Source organism: Equus caballus, chromosome 13 (genome assembly GCF_041296265.1).
Source record: "Equus caballus isolate H_3958 breed thoroughbred chromosome 13, TB-T2T, whole genome shotgun sequence".
Lineage (NCBI taxonomy): Eukaryota > Metazoa > Chordata > Mammalia > Perissodactyla > Equidae > Equus > Equus caballus.
Genome location: NC_091696.1, coordinates 107,867 through 125,027, shown reverse-complemented (window position 1 = coordinate 125,027; position 17,161 = coordinate 107,867). Strand labels below are relative to the sequence as shown.

Genomic DNA, 17,161 nt, shown 5'->3' with positions numbered 1-17,161 from the left:
ACGAGCCCGGGAGCAGGCCACGGCTTGATCCTCACGTTTCTGAGCACTCCCTGACCCCAGCCGGCAGACAAAGCTCAGGCCAGCAGGTACCTCGTTGTGTTTAGACAGAAACCCCGGGCCTGGCCCAGTTTCAGGAGAGAAAGTTTGTTTCTGAGCTGTCTGGGAGGCTGGCCTTTCCCCTGGGCGCCGGGGCGACCTCCCCCAGGTGGGTATTTATTCTGGCTCTGCTGCTGGTTAATGTTTCACCGGCTCCGGGTCTCAGCGTCTGCTCTTTCGGATTTACGCAGCTGAGGACGGCCTTGGGGGCAGGGCTGAAACCAGGACCGTTTCAAGAGACGCTCCTGGGAGATGCTCTGCTCTTTCAGGATGCTGTGGTCCCTCGCAGCTGGCGGTGTGCGCACCTGGCCGGACGGACAGCCCCCTGGCCTCACCACCTGGTTTACGGGCTCCTTAGGCCCTACAGACCTTCCTGACCGTCCCCAGAGCCACACCACCAGGTATCTGAGGGCCGCAACCTCTCAGCCGCTCCTTCATTCATTGCCTGACTCTGTTTCCCAGCGAGCAGGGCCTTCCCTTAAGTGCAGCAGATACCCAGGCTCCCAGCTGCCCAGTCTGCCTTCCAGGCCAGTGGCCACAGGGACCGGCTCCCAAAGGCCCCGCAGAGCTTCTCCAGGAGGCAGGCATTCTGGCGGCAAGGGCAGGGCCCTGAGCTCCCCTGGGGGGGCTCTGCCATGGAGGTCCACGCCCTCCCGGGGTCCCTGAACCTCTTTCCACAACGCATTGTCGTGCAAGGGCATTTTCCGGGAGGGGCACACAGCTCCATCTTTATCCTCAAAGGGCCCCTGGCCGCCTGAGGGGTCGCCCGCCAGCACCCACCCGTCCCGCCGGGCCCACTCACCAGTCGGGGCTCTCTGCCGCGGCGGCCGCCTTGGGGTTGAACCTGATGTCGCTGTTCACGTTGAAGAGGACGTCGTCCTCCGTCAGCGGCGGGAGTGCGACCTGGTACAGCGGGTGTTCGAACAGCCTGGCCAGCAGGGAGCCGTCTCCGCTCGGGCCAGGGGGCGGCGCCGACCGCCGGGGGCCGGGGTCCCGGAGCAGCGGCCGGTGCGCGGGGTCGCGGGGTCGCGGGGCGCCGGGGTCCCGGCCGCGCAAGGCGCCCTCGGCGGGCTCGGCCGCGGGCGGCAGTTTCTCCAGCGAGTGGGACGTGAGGTTGGAGGAGGGGTCGGAGCTGAAGTCCTGCAGGATGCGCAGCGTGTGCTTGTTGGGCCAGCCCGCGTCCCCGGCAGAGGCGGCCGCCGGCTGCTCCCCCGGGCGGCCGCGCGCCTTGGCCCAGCCGGGGGCCCCCGCGTCGGCCGCGGGCTGCGCGCACGAGCAGCCGGGCTCCCCCGAGGGCCGCGCGCCGCGCCCCTCCAGCTTGGGCAGCAGGTCCAGCACGATGTGCAGCGCGCAGGCCACCAGGAACACCATCAGGATGAGCACGCGGAACCTGCGCACCAGGATCATCTTCATGGCCGCGCCGGCGAGCGCGGCCTGGGCTGCGGGCCCTCCCGAGCGCGCTCTGCCCGTGCCCCTCTAGTCTCGGTTTGGCACGAACGCGGGGCCGCGGCGTGGGTCAAGGTCCATCTGTTGTCGGGCAGCTACCAGCTCGGGGGCTGTCTCGGGTCCCGCACCCAGCGTAGGGCGCCCCCCGCCAAAGCGCCCCCTCGCCGGGCCATCCCGGGGCCGCTCACTCTGGCCTCTCTGGAGCGGCCGCGCCCAGCAGCCCTCGTCCGCGGAGCTGGGGGCGCAGCCGGGTGAGGCCCCGCGCGCGCAGAGGCCGGCTCGGATCTCCGGGGCGGCGGCCGCGCTCATCAGGCGCTCAGGGGCCGGACGCGGCGGCCCATGCCGACCAGGGCGCGGCGGCCCGGCGTGGTGGCGGTGACGGCGCGGCGCAGTCCTCTCCGCGGCTCCGTGGGCCGGCCGGGCGGAGAAGGGGCGGCTCCTCGGGCAGGGCCCGGCGCTCTCGCTGCGGCCCGGGGGCGGGGACCGGGGGAGACGAGGGCGCGCGGCCGCGAGGACTGAGTTGGGGGCGGGCGCGGGGGGCGCGCGGAGCGGCCGGCGAGGTCCCCGGCAGGTGCAGCCGGCGTCCCTGGAGCGCTGCGCCCGCACGGCCGAGCTCTCGGCGCCCCGCGCCCGGGCGGGCAGATATCCGAGCGCCGCGGAGCCGCCCCCCGCGTCAGCGCCCGCAGATTGGCGGAGCAGCCGGCGATCACGGCCGGCCCGGCCGACGCGCTCCCTCTCTTTTCTCCTCCCCTCGGCCGCGCCCCGCGATCCTCCGCAGCTCCGGGCCCGCTAAGGGGAGGGCGCCTCTCCCGGGCTTTCCCGAGAGACGACGGAGAGGCCCGAGAGGGGCAGGCGGGGCGCGGGGGGCGCCCGGCTCCCGCAGCGGGAGAGCAGGGCCGGCGGCGGCGGGCACGGCCGAGATGGGCCCTCCGGCCGGGCCGCTGCACCAGGACCTCCGCCCGCCCGCCGGCCGCCGCCAGCTGCAGCCCTCGGCTCCTCCCCGGTGAGCGAGGGCCAGACCCAGGCCAAGTCCCTCCCCGGAGCCGCTGGGCGTCTGCGCCGCCGGATGAGCTCCCCGCCGGGCGGCGACCTTGCGCCCCGCGCGCCCCCGCCTCGGGGAGGAGGACGGAGGAGCGCGGAGTGGGGCCGAATCCCGAGGGGACGCCGGCCCGGCCAAGAGGCTGCTGCACCGGCCGGCGCCTCGCCCCACCCCGCCCGACCCGGAGGGGCCACGCCTGCGCCGTAGCTCCCGCGGGCCGGCGAGCTGGGATCCGCTGGGCGCCGGGAGGCACCGGTGCGCGGAGGCGGCCTCTCCCTGCCCTGGGTGGGGCGGCGTGTGTCTCGTTGGCCCCTCCGGATGCGCAGAATCGGCCACCCACACCCGGGGGCGCGGCGCTTCTAGACGTGGCCTCTTCTGAGCTCCCACAGCATCTGGACCCGCAGCCTCCATCAGGGAACATTAACGTGCATATCAGCAGTTCCCGGGAGTGTAGGCGAACCCGGGCAGGGACTGTGGTCGCGAACATCCCCAGGCTCTCGGCCCCGGACCTCCAGGCGCGGCGCATTTCCACAGCCGGTAGATGAAGCGTCGCCCCTTATCATGGCCTGGCTGCTGGACTAGAGGGGGGGCTGTCTCTGGGGGCGCTAGGGTGGGAACCCCCTACTCCCCTCCCGGCTCTGCTGCCTGGGTATCTCCCCGACTGGGGACCTCAGGTTTCCCTTCTGAGAATCTGGGGCACAGTGTTCCTTAGACTCGCCATCGAATCTGTGAGCCCAGCCCAGTGCCTGGCACACAGCAGGCACCCACTAGATGCTTGTTGCGGGGGAGGTGTCCCCGGCGCGGGTCAGGGTCAGTGAAGTAAAGGTTTCTGAGGCCATTTGAGTAAGTGAAAGGGCTGGATCAGCCGTTCTGGAGCTGGAGCCAGAGGGTGTGTGTCGGGGAAGGGAGGTGAGGGTGGGTCTGAGCTGGAGATGGAGCCCCTCCCTCCGTCCCTCCCCCTCCCTCCTTCTCACTGACAGCACCGTCTGTGGGCAGCAGAGGTAACTTTTCACAGTTACCCAGAGAGGCCAAGGAGGCAATAACTGAGATGGGGGTTGAGAAGCAAGCCCCCCTCTGTCTGGGGGCGTGGGAGTGAGGACAGACCCCTAATGGCACAAGGGGCTTAGATCTGTGGTCACCCAGCCCCCAAGTGCCTCCCTTGGCCCTCAGGTTCTGTAACCTCCACCCTCTGCCCTTCTCCCATGGTGGGTGTCCTCATGGTGGCCGTGGGGTGGCTGACCCCATGAACCACGGACATCACGTGTGGGGGCCTCACTGGGGCCCCCGTTCTCCTGGGAGCTGAGATGTTATCTGGACTCATCCACTCACCTCTGGATGGCCCCCTTGCACGGTTCTTGGTTTGTCTCAACTCCACCTTAGGAAAGCATGGTCTCAACAACCAGATCCTGTAGGGGCCCCACCCCCTTCCCTCCGGGCCCACTGCTCTCCCTTCCTAGAACAAGATACCTCTTCTCTCGTTGTTTATGGCTTGTCTCCCTGAGATGCACATGCTCCGCTGAGACGAGGACCTCAGAGACGCGCTGTTCACAGCTCTGCCCTGCGGCCGGAGCAGAGCAGGTGCTTGAGGAAGCGATACAAGGCTCAGGTGACACACGCGGGAAGACAGGGCACGCCACAGGAGGCGGAGTTCGGAAAGCCTGGGGCCGGGTCTCTGCCTGTTGCTCTTGACCTCGTTCAGAGAAGTCTGATTGGTTTAATCGATTCACCCATGGAAATCACAAGAAGCAGACACAGACACACAGACACACGCACGGACACATGCAGACACACGTGTAGACATAGAGACACACACGTGGACATATACACACACGCAGAGACACAGACACACACACACAGGGCCTGAAGCCCCCTCAGGCCTCTGCCTTGATGTCCCTGGGTGCAGGCCGGGCTGGGCGGCTCGGGAAAGGGCCCTGGAGGAAAGGCCTCATCGGAGTCGAGGGGAATAGTTCTGGGGGCTTTTTTCTCCTAAAGGCCGAGGCTGCAATAAGCCAACGTTCAACATATCGGGAGGCTGGGAGGTGACAGGAACTACGTAGGAAAATAAAGCTGGTGCAGGACCAGACACTGTGGGCGGCCGCTGTCCACACAGACTGGTTGGAGAAGGCCCCTCAGAAAGTGGCGTTTGAAGAGAAGCTTGCAGGCAGGGAAGAGCATGGCAGCCTGGGGGCAGGGAGCCAAAAGTCAGGACCCTGGGGTGGGGGTTGGAGGCTGGAGCCAAGTGAGGGGAGATTGGGGGTGGGGTTCACGTGAGGCCTCAGCCAGTGAGGACGAGGACAGAGGGACAGGATGTCTGGGCTAAGTCTGGGGGTGGGAGGTGGTAGCTGGACCACGTGCGGGCAGCTCCCCATCTGGGGCGCAGACTCGTTCTGAAGGTGGAAGGTTGCTGGGCTCCAGCAGGAGCTCCAGAGGGGTCTGTGGACGAGCAGATGTGGGTGCTGGGAATCAGGACCCTGATTCTGGGCTGCGGGTGGTCCGTGCGCACAGAGCCGTGGGGTGGACGGGCCCGCAGGCTGGGAGAGAGTGGAGAGAGCCGAGCGCTGGGAGGGCCACCGGGAGATGGGGAGACGTGCGACCAGACGGGGGACGGAGAAGGAGCCCGTGAACCAGGAGGGCCAGGAACACGCCAGCCGGTGCTGCCTGGAGCGGGAGTGGGAGGCTGACCACCAGCCCGGACGTGGCCCCTTGGAGGTCACAGGTTGTCTTAACTGGACAGCTCTGCACGGCGGCGGTGGAGGTGGCAGGAGGCCTGAGGGAAGCAGAGGGCAGTGGGGACGCTTCTGTGAGCAGCTCTGCGTGCAGGGAGCGGAGAATGGGGTGGCAGCTGGGGGCAGGACAGGACCACCCTGAATTCCTGGATCCAGGGGAGGGGGCTGGCCCTGATGCTCCCCCAGGATGCTCACGGGGGAGCGACTGTCTCCATCCGTCGTCCCACCTCGGCTAATCCCAGGAAACGGGCCGCAGGAGGCCCCGGGTGCGAGGCTCGGCCGCCCTGTGCGGGGAGGAGGTGAGATGGGGCTGCAGCGGGGGCCGCAGGTCCCTCCCAGGAGGTGCCACAACTGGGCGGGAGGACAAGCTGAGGTCCCTGCTGAACCAGGGGAGGAGGAGGTGATGTCCGGGCAGACAGCAGGCTGGACACGGCGTGCAGGGGCAGGGTCTTTGGGGGTCTTCGTGTTTGGGTCCCTGGGGGCAGGGAGTGGGGGGAGCCGAGTGCCTCCTGCTTCTAGAACACCCCGCTGGCCTCCTCCCACTGCATCCCCCGCCCAAGCGGCCTGGCCCCAGTGTCCAGCCTGGCGTGGAGGACAGAGGCCCAGAGGGAGCCGCCCACCAGCTCAGGTCCTGGCCACTCCACGATGTTTTCCTGAGGGTGCCTCATCCCAGACCCACCGGGAGGCTCCTGGAGCCGCTGACCGCAGGCTATTCCGGGAGCTGGCCTGGGGCCTGGGCTCGGGCCAGCGGTGGGGTGAGGTCGTCCTCGGCATCCACCCTGTGCCCGGGCGTCACGGGGGTGTGGTTGAACCCTTGTTGGTGGAACCTGGGAACGTGGGCAGATTCCTGCCCTCCTGGCCTGCCTGGGGCTGTGGGGTAACGGGCTTGGGCCAGCGGGATCTGCTCCAGACGTCAGCCTCCTCCCAGCCAGCAGCGCCTCCTCGCAGGCTCTCTGGCCTCTCACCCACCCCGCTGCACAGTCACGGCCCGAGGGGTCATGGGAAAAGAGGGCTGCTTCGTTCCACCTTAAAATGACAGATCAGGGAGCCAAAACAGGAGGGAATAAAACAATAAAAAAGCTTGATTTTATTTTGTACATTTTGTATCACTAAATACATGATCTATATTCTTTTCTATCACATGTGGAAGACCCACAAAAACTGTCCCTCACTGACGAAAAGGCAAATGTGCTGGCATTCCAAAGTCAGATAATCCACAGTGTGTTCACTGAGTGTGTAGATATACACACACGTACATACACAGATACACATGCTCACATAATCTACACTCTGCTCACTGAGTGTGTACACACACACACACACACAGATGTGTAACCCACAGGCTGCTCATTGAACACAATGCAGTTTAACAAAATGGAAGTTATGCTTTAAAAATATCTCTACCTGGAACTAAGACCACAATGAAAATACTCACGTATAATTTTGGGTTAGGAAGGAAACCAGAAGAGAATTTTCAGACTATTTAAAAATAAGCCCAACGGATAACAGTGCCTACCAAAACCTGTGTGACCCCACGGACGGGGTTTGTAGCGGAAACTTGGAGCGATAACACACTTACCAGAAATGATCATGAGTGGAGATAAGTGAGCTAACCTTCTGTTTGGGAAACTAGAAGAACAATCAAATAAGCCAAATGCAGAAGGAACGGAGTCCAGAGAACAAACCAAACCAGGTGTGTCAGAGAAGAAACCGGGGCGCTGGCTCATCCAGTGGAGAGATGCTCCTCTCCAGAGACGGCGCGTCCGCAGGTCCTGACATCTGATCAAGGAGAGGAAAGAGGAGACAAAGTAAGGCCTTTAGGAGCGAGAGCGGAGACACCACCAGACACAGGGAGGCACTGAAGTCCCAGGAAAGACGGTGCCCGACCCATCCCGTCACATTGATGATGCGAACGAAACAGGTGTTTTTAAAGAAAAACTCAAACAACCAAAATTGACTCGAGAAGTCCAGTCGTCCCTCAGTGTCCAGGGGATTGGTTCCAGGACCCCGCGGGTCCCCAAATCCACGGATGCCACGTCCCTTATAGAAAACGGCCCTGTGTTTGCATATGACCCGCACGTCCTCCACACACTTTGAGTCGTCTCTGGATGAGTTATAACACGCGATGCGTTGTCAATGGTTGCTGGGCTGTATTGTTTGGGGAATAACGACAAGACAGTCTATCCACGTCCAGTACAGACGCAGCCATCGCAGGCCTTTCCATCACGGTTGGCGGAACCGCGGACGGGAGGCCAGCTGGACCAGAAAGTGGAGGTGGACTGATCCTCGCAGGAGAAACTGGAAAACGGTCGGTATTTATTCCTAAAAATGGAAGTCAGGCCGGTTTTGCCTGATGCCTGTGTCAGACTTTCAAGGAGCAGACACTTGGCATGTGAAACGTCCCGGGCACGCGGCACCCCACATCCCGTCTCCAGAACTGATCCCCACACGCTCTCTCCTTCGGATGACTGATGAGAATCTCAAGCCCCACATGTCCAAGACGGAAATCTGCCAAAGGTGGTGGAATCAGCCTTGACGTAAATCCCATTAACCCAATTTCAGAATACGCCCCCGATCAGCACTTCTCACCAGCACCCCCTGATCGAAGTCACTGTCTCTCGCCTGGACTCTTGCAATAGCCTCTTAGCCGGTCTCCAGGGTCCCATCCTCGCCCCGGCTTCCCTGGCCCCCACTGCCTTGTCTCCACACAGCAGCAGAGCCATCCTATTAGGACAAATAGAACAGGTCGGTTTCTGATCAAAGCTCATCGATTTCTCTCCATCTGAAGTGCTGACCAGCCTGCAAGCCCATCCACGGCCTGCCCCCACCCCCACCTCTCCAGCTTATCTGCACTTCTCTCTCCTCCACTTCCCAGGCGAGCATGCTCCTGCCCCAGGGCCTTTGCACATGCTGTCTGAGGCTCTCTTTCCTGGGCTTGCTCCCCACTCCTTCTGGATCTCCACTTTCACGCCACATCCCATCAGTGACATCTTTCATCAGAGCCCTCGTCCTTCCTGCTCGTTCTGCGTAGCCTGTCACCACCTGACATCACTAGTGATTTGTGTGTCTTCATTTACACGCTGCGTGTTTATTCATGTCACTCTATTTTCAGCCAACTCAGAGGGAGACCTTGTGTGTCTGTGCCCTGCTCTGAGCCGGGTGGGGCTGGAGACCCGCACTCCCCACTGTCCGTCCTGCAGAAGGAGACAGCTCGACGCCAGCAAGGCGCTCGCGAGAGACCAAGACAACACTTGTTGCTGCCCCGTATCAGGGAGGAACGTGAGCTGACAGTCATTATCTTATATAACTGGGTGCCCTAGAATTTTCAGAACAATCACACTTTCCTTAACGGAAAATAGAGCAAAGGCAGAGCTCCACGGAGCAGCCGCGGGTCACATGCTGCCCGGCTGTGGGGGGCCGGCCGGCTCACGGTTCAGATGCTCACACGCAGGTCGTAGGACCAGTCATTGCAGGACTACAGGTCACAGGTACGAAAAGGTGCTCGTCGACGGTCAACAGGACCCCTCAGCAGACTGAACCCGTGTCGACGAAGCGAAAAGCAGCCCCGAGGACGGCGCTGGCCTGAGACCAGGCTCCCCAGCGCGGGCGGAGTCTGCTCCTGGGCAGGGAACTGGCCGTGGCCCGCGGTGCGGTGCAGGTTCGAGTCTTCGGAAGATTCCTGCGGTGGGTTAACCTTTGATCACAGTTTCCACGCTTAGCGCCAGGTGGGAGACTCGCGGGGGGTGCGCGGTGCCCTGTGAATCCTAAAAGTCCATGAGCATCAGCCCCTGAGGACGGGAAGGAAGGGGGATGTGCTCCAGGATCTGTGCTGAATCCGTTGGGAAGACCCCTGTGGCCCGGGGTCAGGGACCAGGTGCCCCCGTCAACTCCGGCCACACTGGCCTCCCCTTGGCCCCAGAAGTCGCCTCGCACGGCCCCCTCGCCCAGCTGACTTACTCTTCGCCCCCCCGGAGGGCCCTTCTGTTTTAAAGACGCTGTGTCTAGAAGGACGGGTTCCCTTTCCCACCCCCGAGGCTGGGCCGGCTGTGTCCTGGGCTCCGAGCATCGACTCTGCCCCCCAGGGGTCCCCAGGCAGGACCTGCTCCCCAACTCCAGGAGGAGACCTTGGTGCCGTGGGCCAGGCCCTGGGCGCCGTCTTCCTCAGTCCAGGCCTTGTGGGGCCCCCAGAGGCCTGGACAGCAGAGGCTCTGGCCGTGTTTGGAAGTATTTTCAATAACTATGACTTGTAGGCTTAGCCATCGGGCCATTGCCGTCAGCAGCTTCTCGATAGGAGTTCCAGGCGCAGGATCACGTGTGTTTGAGCATCTTAAGTGGGGGCTGCATCTGGCTGGTTCCTTCTCGCCCCTGAATCCCTAGCAGGGGGCCCAGTGCAGGCAGTGGGTGCGCAGCAGATGGCTACAGAACTGGACGGGCTCAAGCGTCCGTTATGATCCCCCCGGACGGCTTGTTACTGAGCACCCAGGATGCGCTGGGTGAGGAAGATACAAGGGACAAGAGGCGGGTGGGGTCCCGGGCCCCCTGCAGCCACAGCTGACCCAGAGGAGAAGCAGGCGCCGGTCACCACAGAGGATGAAACGGCAGCAGGACGGGTGCTGGGGGAGATGGGAGGTCTCCCATCTGTGGTCTCCGTGTGGTGTGAGGAGCCCGAGGTCTAAGGGCTGGGGCCCAGCCCTGTGTGCAGCACAGAAAGCACTCAACAAACATGAGTGACTGTTTCCCGTGGCCCTCCCTTCTGAGTGAAGGTTGTCAGCTGAGCAGGGACGTTCACGGGCTGCTCACACTGAACATACGTGTGCAGGGCGTCTGCACAGAGCTGGGCCACAGGAGCCCGTGCCATGTCCTTGGTCCTGGGGAGTCTCAGGGCTTGGGGAGCTGACGCAGGGGTGCAGGATCTGGGGGCTGGAGGTCTCGGCAGCCCAGAGAACGGGTGGGGAGACTCGCCCAGGGACTGTGTGAGCAGGCCCTGAAGGACGAGGGCACCCAGCAGAGGGGGAAGGTAGTGACGGGCCCCTGGGCACAGCGTCCAGTGTGCACCCGGCCCACAACCTGGGGCGTGAGGGATACGGAATCTGTGCCTCCGAGGGGAATGGACACAGGGGGCGGCTGCATGCCCTGCTCTCCCAGAAGCCCTTGTGCGGCTTTTGTGGGTCCCGGTGCTGGCTGCACCGTCTGCTGGGTCTGCCCAGCTGTGGGTCTCAGCAGTGCCGAGTGTGCGCCTTCTTGTGAACACACTCGTCACGACGGAGACGCTGTCACACCCAAACGGAGGGCGGGCGGCAGTATTTGGGCTTGAGTCGTCCAGGGGCCGTGACCCCGGGTGGGGCCTGGGGAGACGGGGACAAGACATCAGAGATGCTGTCAGCTGAACTGTCCCCTCCTTTGGATAGTCGTGGGACGTTACCCTGCCGTCGCTCGCTAACCTGAAAGTAGGAACCGATGATACTCAGGACATATTTTTATCTCCAGGTTCCAGTGACATCATTCTGCTTTTTCCTGGGTATAGGGGAGTAATTTGAGAAGGAGGCATTTTGTGAAATTAAAAGGCACTCACCAAACATTTCGCGCATGAATGTAATCAACAGGTTTGGTGATTGGAGATGAAAATGCAAATATTAGACAAGTGAGACTTGACATTCAGAGGAAAATGCAAGATTCAAGTGAGAATAAATCACAGCGAAACTTCTTATTCGGAGGCCTCAGATTTTCGGGTCTAGAGCCAAAACCCCACGTCACACAGAGAGGGGGATGTCGGGAAAGCGGGTGTGCTTCGGAGGCGCACGGACCCCTGCAGCTCCAGGGCCCCGATGGCGCCACCAAAACCCCCACAGCTGCAGCGACAGCTTCACTTAACGCAGCCCGTGGTGAGGCTCATTCCCTCTGCCCTGAAAATTCCACATCTCCTCCTGTTGGCGGGTGTGAGCCCCAGGTGAGCCCCAGGTGAAGCCCCAGGTGAAGCCCCAGGTGAGTCCCAGGTGAGCCCCAGGTGAGCCCCAGGTGAGTCCCAGGTGAGTCTGGCACAAGGTCCTCCCCTGCAGCTCTCTGTCCTCTGCACACTCCAGGCTCTGCCCGGGGGACATGCCAGAGGGTCCTCGACAGCCAGCCCTGGTCACAGAGGATGCCCGCCCTTGACTCTCAGCGTTTCCATGGAAACAAGTGGATCCAGGATGCGCCCGAGCTCCCCTTTCTGGGGACTTGGAGACCACAAGGGCAGGGGCCCCGCATGTGACATGTCCCCTGGCAAAGGGCACCTCGCTGCCACTGTCACCCAGGGGACGGGCCTGGGCCCACGACTGTCCAGCACATCTGGACGCTCCGTGTTGCTGACAGGGAGAGCGTGGGGCTGCATCAGGCTGTGAACGTGTCAGAGGTCGGAGGCGAGGTTCCTCGTGGATCCGCCTGGAAGCAGCTGCCGAGCAGGCTCTTCACGTTGGCAGGTGTGCGCTGGGTCGGCATTTGGGGCTTTGTGGGCCGTTTCCTGGCTGGGCCCCAGGAGGGCTGACGGCTCTGCAGAAAGGCGACTGCGTTTCATGAACGGCAGATGCTTTGTCACCCTCTGTGCTGTCGCTCTGGGGATGGGACTGTGGCGACGCCCTGTGGACTTGGCCCCGAGTCAGGTCCCTGCACGACGGTCAGAGTTTCTCTCTCACTGACGATCCTGCTGGTCAGGCCACCACAGCGGGAGAGGCCCTGGGCCCCCGGAGTCGTTGGATGTGGCCCTGATGCAAGGAGGTCTTGCAGGATTGGCTGTGCCCTCGAAGGGACCTGGAAGGGCGTCTGTTCCAGGCTTTGGCCTCCCTCCTGTCTCTGGGGGAACGTCCTCGGCCAACCTCACTCTCTATCAGAAGACGAACAAGATCAGTCCTCGTTTGTCTGAGCTGCTCCCGTCCGGCCCGTCGAGGGGTAGAGGCCGACCTCGTTCTCCTCGCTGGACACCTGTCCCCAGTGCCCTGTCTGCCGGGGCCCCGCTGAGCCGCCAGGACGACGAGGCAAAGAAAGGACTTGGAGGGTCAGCTGGCGAGGGGGACAGGGCAGAGCTCCAGGAGGAAGAAGGACCCAGAAGCAGAGGACTGAGGTGGGAACTGGGGCTGGACAGGTATGTGGGGTCCAGACCCTTCTCTATGGGGTCCACGCAGTGGCCCCAGGTAGGAGGAGAGCAGAGCACCGAGATCCCCCGCTCTTTCTTGAAGGACCTTTGTTCCCCGGGTCTCAGGGTCAGTACCACGTGGTCCCTGCTTACGCTGGCCCCAGCGTCCCCCATGGCCTGGCAACCTCTCCCGGCCCCTCTGGGCAGAGCCTGCTCCAGCTGCTGCCCCCAGACAAGGTCTGACTGCGTCCTTGCTGGAGCCTCAGTGCGGCCTCTGTTTCCCTGGTGGAGCCGGGAGGGGCCCTGACAGGCTGTGTGGACACCGAGTCCTCTGTAGGAGGCGCCTGGCCCAGCCCTCAGGGGCCTGAGGGACGGGACCCAGGTCACCTTTGCCCCTCCCTGGAAGATGCAGCCTCCTTCGCGGTCTGTCCCCCACTTCCCACTTGAGAAGGCAGGCGCGAAGACCTGAACGGTGTTTCAGAGGCCCCTGCGATCTGGACTGTGAATAAGGGGTCCCGGTCGGGGGGCAGCAGGAGAGAGGGATGCAAATTCACTGAGGGCCACGAGGACTCCACCACGATGGGCAGCTCTCCGGAGAGCTCCACCCCTCGGTCCCGGGTCCCTCTGCTCCAGGGCTGGGTTGCCTGGCCTGCCCGCACGCCTCCGCTCTGTGGGGTGGCCCCGGGAGCCCCCAGCAGCCTCACAGGCCTCACGATGCCCGCAGCACGTGGCCTGCTCAGGACAGGCCATGCCAGGGTCCAGAATCACTCCCCCTGACCGTGGCACACGGCCGACTCCGCGGGGCAGCAGAGGGCCGGGCGTGACCGAGGGTAATGCTCTCTCCTGCATTCCCGGGAAGTGACCTCTGGAACCGTGTGGCCTGTGAAGCGACGATGATCCAAAGGGCTCCCGCGTTTGGACACTGATGAGGCCCCGGGACGGTGGAGACCCCGGAGGAGGAGCCCGTGCGCTCTGTGCTGCTGGACCAAGAGCCCGGCGAGCACCGGGGTTATGCGGACGGTATTTTTAGCACCTGCAGAAACAGCAGCTCTAAGCCACTGACCGTGACAGAGGCAGATGTTCCTGCTCCTTCCGCCCTGCTGGCCGCCTCGCGGCTCACCTCGTGGTCTCTGTTCCTAAACCAATGATGATGCACCAGCTGTGCGCACCTCCCTGTGGCGTGGAGGTCACAGGCTGGCCGGCGTCAGGCAGGATGCAGGAGAAGTCGTCCTAGTCTGCTCAGCTGCTGTAAGGAACCCCCAGACTGGGGCTTAAACAGCAGACACTCGTCTCTCGGGGGCCTGCGGGCCGGACGCCCAGGACAGGGCACCCGCGGTCGGTTCTGCTGAGGACCCGCCTCCTGGTCACCAGACGTCCATCTTCTCACTGTGTCCTCACACGGCCAAGGGACCAGGAGCTCCCCGGGGTCTCTTGTTGTAAGGGCACTGATCCCGTTCACGCAGCCCCCACGCTCCTGACGTGCCCTCCTTCCGAAGGCCCCACCTGTACCATCAGGGTTCAGTCTCTGAGTTCTGGGGACACGGACACTCAGCCTGGAGCAAAAGTGGTGCAGAAAGACGCTGGGTCTCCTCTCATCCCAGAGTCCAAGTCCAGCACTGAAACCAAAGGGGCGCTGACCCCCGCCTGGACCAGCCACGGCCCTGCCCACCTGCCATGTGAACAGCACAGCGAGGGACGGGGGGAGCCTGGAACCCACAGGAGCCCCCAGGGGACCAACTCACGACAGCAGAGGGGCCGGAGGGAGAGGCTGTGAGTGAAGGTGGACGACCAGCTAGCTCCTCTCCAGGCAGAGAAACCCAGAGGGGCTTCCTGGAGGAGTCTCTGGAGGAACCAGAACCCCCTCCAACCCACTGCCAGCTCCTCAGGCGTCCTGGGCACCCCCGCATCTCAGTCAAGAAGGGGACCATCACCCTGTCCATCTCTTTGTCCGCATGATGGTGCATGGGGTGTCCAGCTGGCTTCCCGTTGTCCTTGGGGTTGGTTGTCCCCACTGCTGGTCCCTCTGGCCTCCTGGACTTCTGCCCGAGTCTTTCATTCGGGCCCATGTAGGACCTTCAGCATCTGTGGCAGGAGGGGCCCAGCTTGCAGACGGGGGTGTTTTATGGTTCACGGGTCACACAGCCTCGGCCGCTGGAGCCCACGAGAGGGGCTGTGACCCAGTAAACCTGTATCACGGACACTGAAAGCTTAATTTTGTATGATTTTCACAGGAGCAAAGTGTGTCCACTCCCTCCTGGACCCCGGCCCTGAGCCCCCAGACGGCCCGTCTGGACTGCCCTCAGGGGAGCGGCCCTGGACATCAGACCACAGGCAGCTCCCCTGATGGGCCGGCCGGGCCGTGGGTCACACTCCGCTGGCACGTTCCAGCCCAAGGGCCAGGACGGCCCCGTGCAGGCTGGGTGGGCTCAGCCCTGGGGGGACACAGTCCCGACCTCCTGAGGACCCTGGGAGCAGGGGGTCGGTCACCAGCTGGGGAAGAGGCCACGGCTGCCCAGGCTCCCTGTGTGAGAGGTCGGCCTCGGCTCCCCGGGGCTCATGTAGAGCTGTGCTCGCGCCTCAGAACTACGGGGCCTGGGCTGGCGGAGGTGGGGGGTGCCGCACAAAGGCTTTGGGACCAGAAGGCAGACCCAGGGCCCTCCTGACTCAGGACGCCTGCCGGGCCCCTGGAGAGTAGGGAGAGTCTGTGTGCGCAGGGAAGCCCCTCGTGCCCCCCACTGCCCCCAAGATCTTCCCGGGGGAGGGAGGAGGGGGTGTGGGCGCTGACGCAGTGATGGGGTCCAGCCTCAGCTGAGGGTCATCCCAGGAGCCGTGGGCCTGGGATCGCCCAGCCCTAACTGGGGGCAGCGGTCAGGCCCCTGGAGCCAGCCCCTCGGGCCCACCCCCGGCCTGGATGGCGTCCTCCTATGAGCCCTGGCACGGAGTGCCCCCCCGGGATGGGCATGGTGGGGAAGCCGGAGGTGCTGGTCCTGCCCGTGCGAGGCGGCTGCCGGAACCGGAGCTCAGCCTTTGCTCCCCTGTCCTTGAATGGGCCGCAGACACTTGTGTCTGCTCTGTTACCGTCGCTCAGAGCAGGATGGCGAGGCTAGATGGGCGCAGAGCGCGAAGCAGAGCCATCTCTGCTGAGGCCACATCCCACCGCAGCCGCGTCTCCCATCCCTTGAACCACCGCTCAGGCCTGGGGCCTCGCGCTGTCTCTCGTGGTGCCAGCGGATCTGATCAGTGGATCTTCCTTTCCTTCTGGAGCCTGGATGTGGCAACGAAACGGCTCTGCCCGCATCGGGGCTGCCGGAAACCTCAGAACAGGGCTGAGGCACAGCGCCCGCCTGCACGTCGGCCCTGCCACCTGGCACCGCCTCCCTGGCCCCCTTGAGTGACTGATCCAGAGCCTCTGGTCCTCGTCCCCTCCCTGCACCCTGGGAACACCCTGTATTACACCCCGGGGGCCTTGTCAACAGTCAGGCCACCTGCCCTCGGGCCTGGGGGTCCATGACGTCACGTCCTGTCCTGACCACCACGTGTCAACCGCCCTTCCTGGGTACGAGGAATGCGGGATGTGGGTGTGTTTGCTGGGCCACAGCCTGGACAAGAAGTTCCCCCACATGCTGACCAGTCCACCAACTGACCAGTCAAACCTCGGAGAGACGGCCGACTTCCCGGGGGCCAGCCGTCCTGCTGAGTTGCTGTGTGACCTCGGGTGAGCTGGTCAATCTTTCTGTGCTACCGTTTCTACAATATCTCAAGCAGCATGAAGGACGATGCAAATGTGAGGTGTCGTAATCGTACGAGATGGCTTGTTCTGTTAGACACAGATTATAGATCAGACTTTGGAGGGACCCTGGGAACCCCGAGAGGAGCTCAGTCCCTGCTCCTTGAGGACTGGGAGCTGCTCGTCTCCTTCATGGTGGCAGGACCTGCCAGCCGAGGATGAGGACAGGGGCCCCATGGGGGAGTCGGTGCAAAGAGTGTGGTGTCTGGGCAGGCACGTGCACCACACGCGTGCACACGGCTCTCTGTGTACATGCACACACACACGCACATGTGCAAATGCCCACATGACATACATAGGCACACACTCACACAAGCAAATGTGTGCACATATTTACCCTCACAGACATGCATGGATGCGTGTACCTGCACACATGTACATGCATGTGCACTATGTTCACATGTGTGTACACACTAAAATGTGTACACACATATACAGACAGCCACATGCCCCTCTTCACTTCAGCAGGACCCACGCTGTGAATCTTGAGCACACGCGGGCTCAGCAGGGAGGACATTCACGCTCCAGAGCCAGCAGCAGCCGCCAGAGGTCCTGGGCTGATCCGGAACCTGCCTGGGGCGTGACTCCTGAGAGACAACGCGTTCAGCACGCCCCTCCAGCTCCTGACACAGCCCAAAGCCCGCACCACAGAGGCCGGTGTCCTGCTGCCCCCACGGGACCAGGCTCCCCTTCCCCACCCCGAGACTTGCAGGAAGTCCTTTGTCGACTTCTTCCGAGTCTCCTGGGAACAAGAGAAAACGCAACGTTTCAGCGATTTGAAGACAGAGGCTCCACCGCGAGCCCGGGTTCTAGAGGATCCAGCTCTAAACCCACGGAGACGATGAACTCAAGTCCCGGGACCGAGACAGCATCTCGGCTCATTCTGGGCACTGGGGGGTGGTGGGTGCAGCCTCTCTGCAGACCCCCGGCCTCTCTCTGTGGGCCCTGGGGGCTCGGGGGCT

At 63.4% G+C, this 17,161-nt stretch overlaps 2 protein-coding genes across 2 annotated transcripts in view; both read right to left on the bottom strand.

Annotated features, from left to right (window-relative positions):
• FAM20C (FAM20C golgi associated secretory pathway kinase) overlaps positions 1 to 1,656 on the bottom strand; it is a 33,858-nt gene extending 32,202 nt beyond the window's left edge. Inside the window, exon 1 of the mRNA XM_023655046.2 lies at positions 899 to 1,656. Within this exon, the coding sequence (XP_023510814.1) occupies positions 899 to 1,509 (611 nt within the window). The 5' untranslated portion in view covers positions 1,510 to 1,656. The remainder of the gene's footprint in view (positions 1 to 898) is intronic.
• Positions 1,657 to 1,850: 194 nt separating this feature from the next.
• LOC138917214 (laforin-like) lies at positions 1,851 to 3,107 on the bottom strand. Its single transcript, XM_070232568.1, has one exon. It carries the CDS (start codon positions 3,105 to 3,107, stop codon positions 1,851 to 1,853), a length of 1,257 nt encoding a protein of 418 aa, XP_070088669.1.
• Between the last annotated feature and the right edge of the window lie 14,054 nt (positions 3,108 to 17,161).

Excerpts from the sequence above, each read along its gene's own strand:
- LOC138917214 (XM_070232568.1), bottom strand. The coding sequence starts at position 3,107 with ATGCGCCGCGCCTGGAGGTCCGGGGCCGAGAGCCTGGGGATGTTCGCG.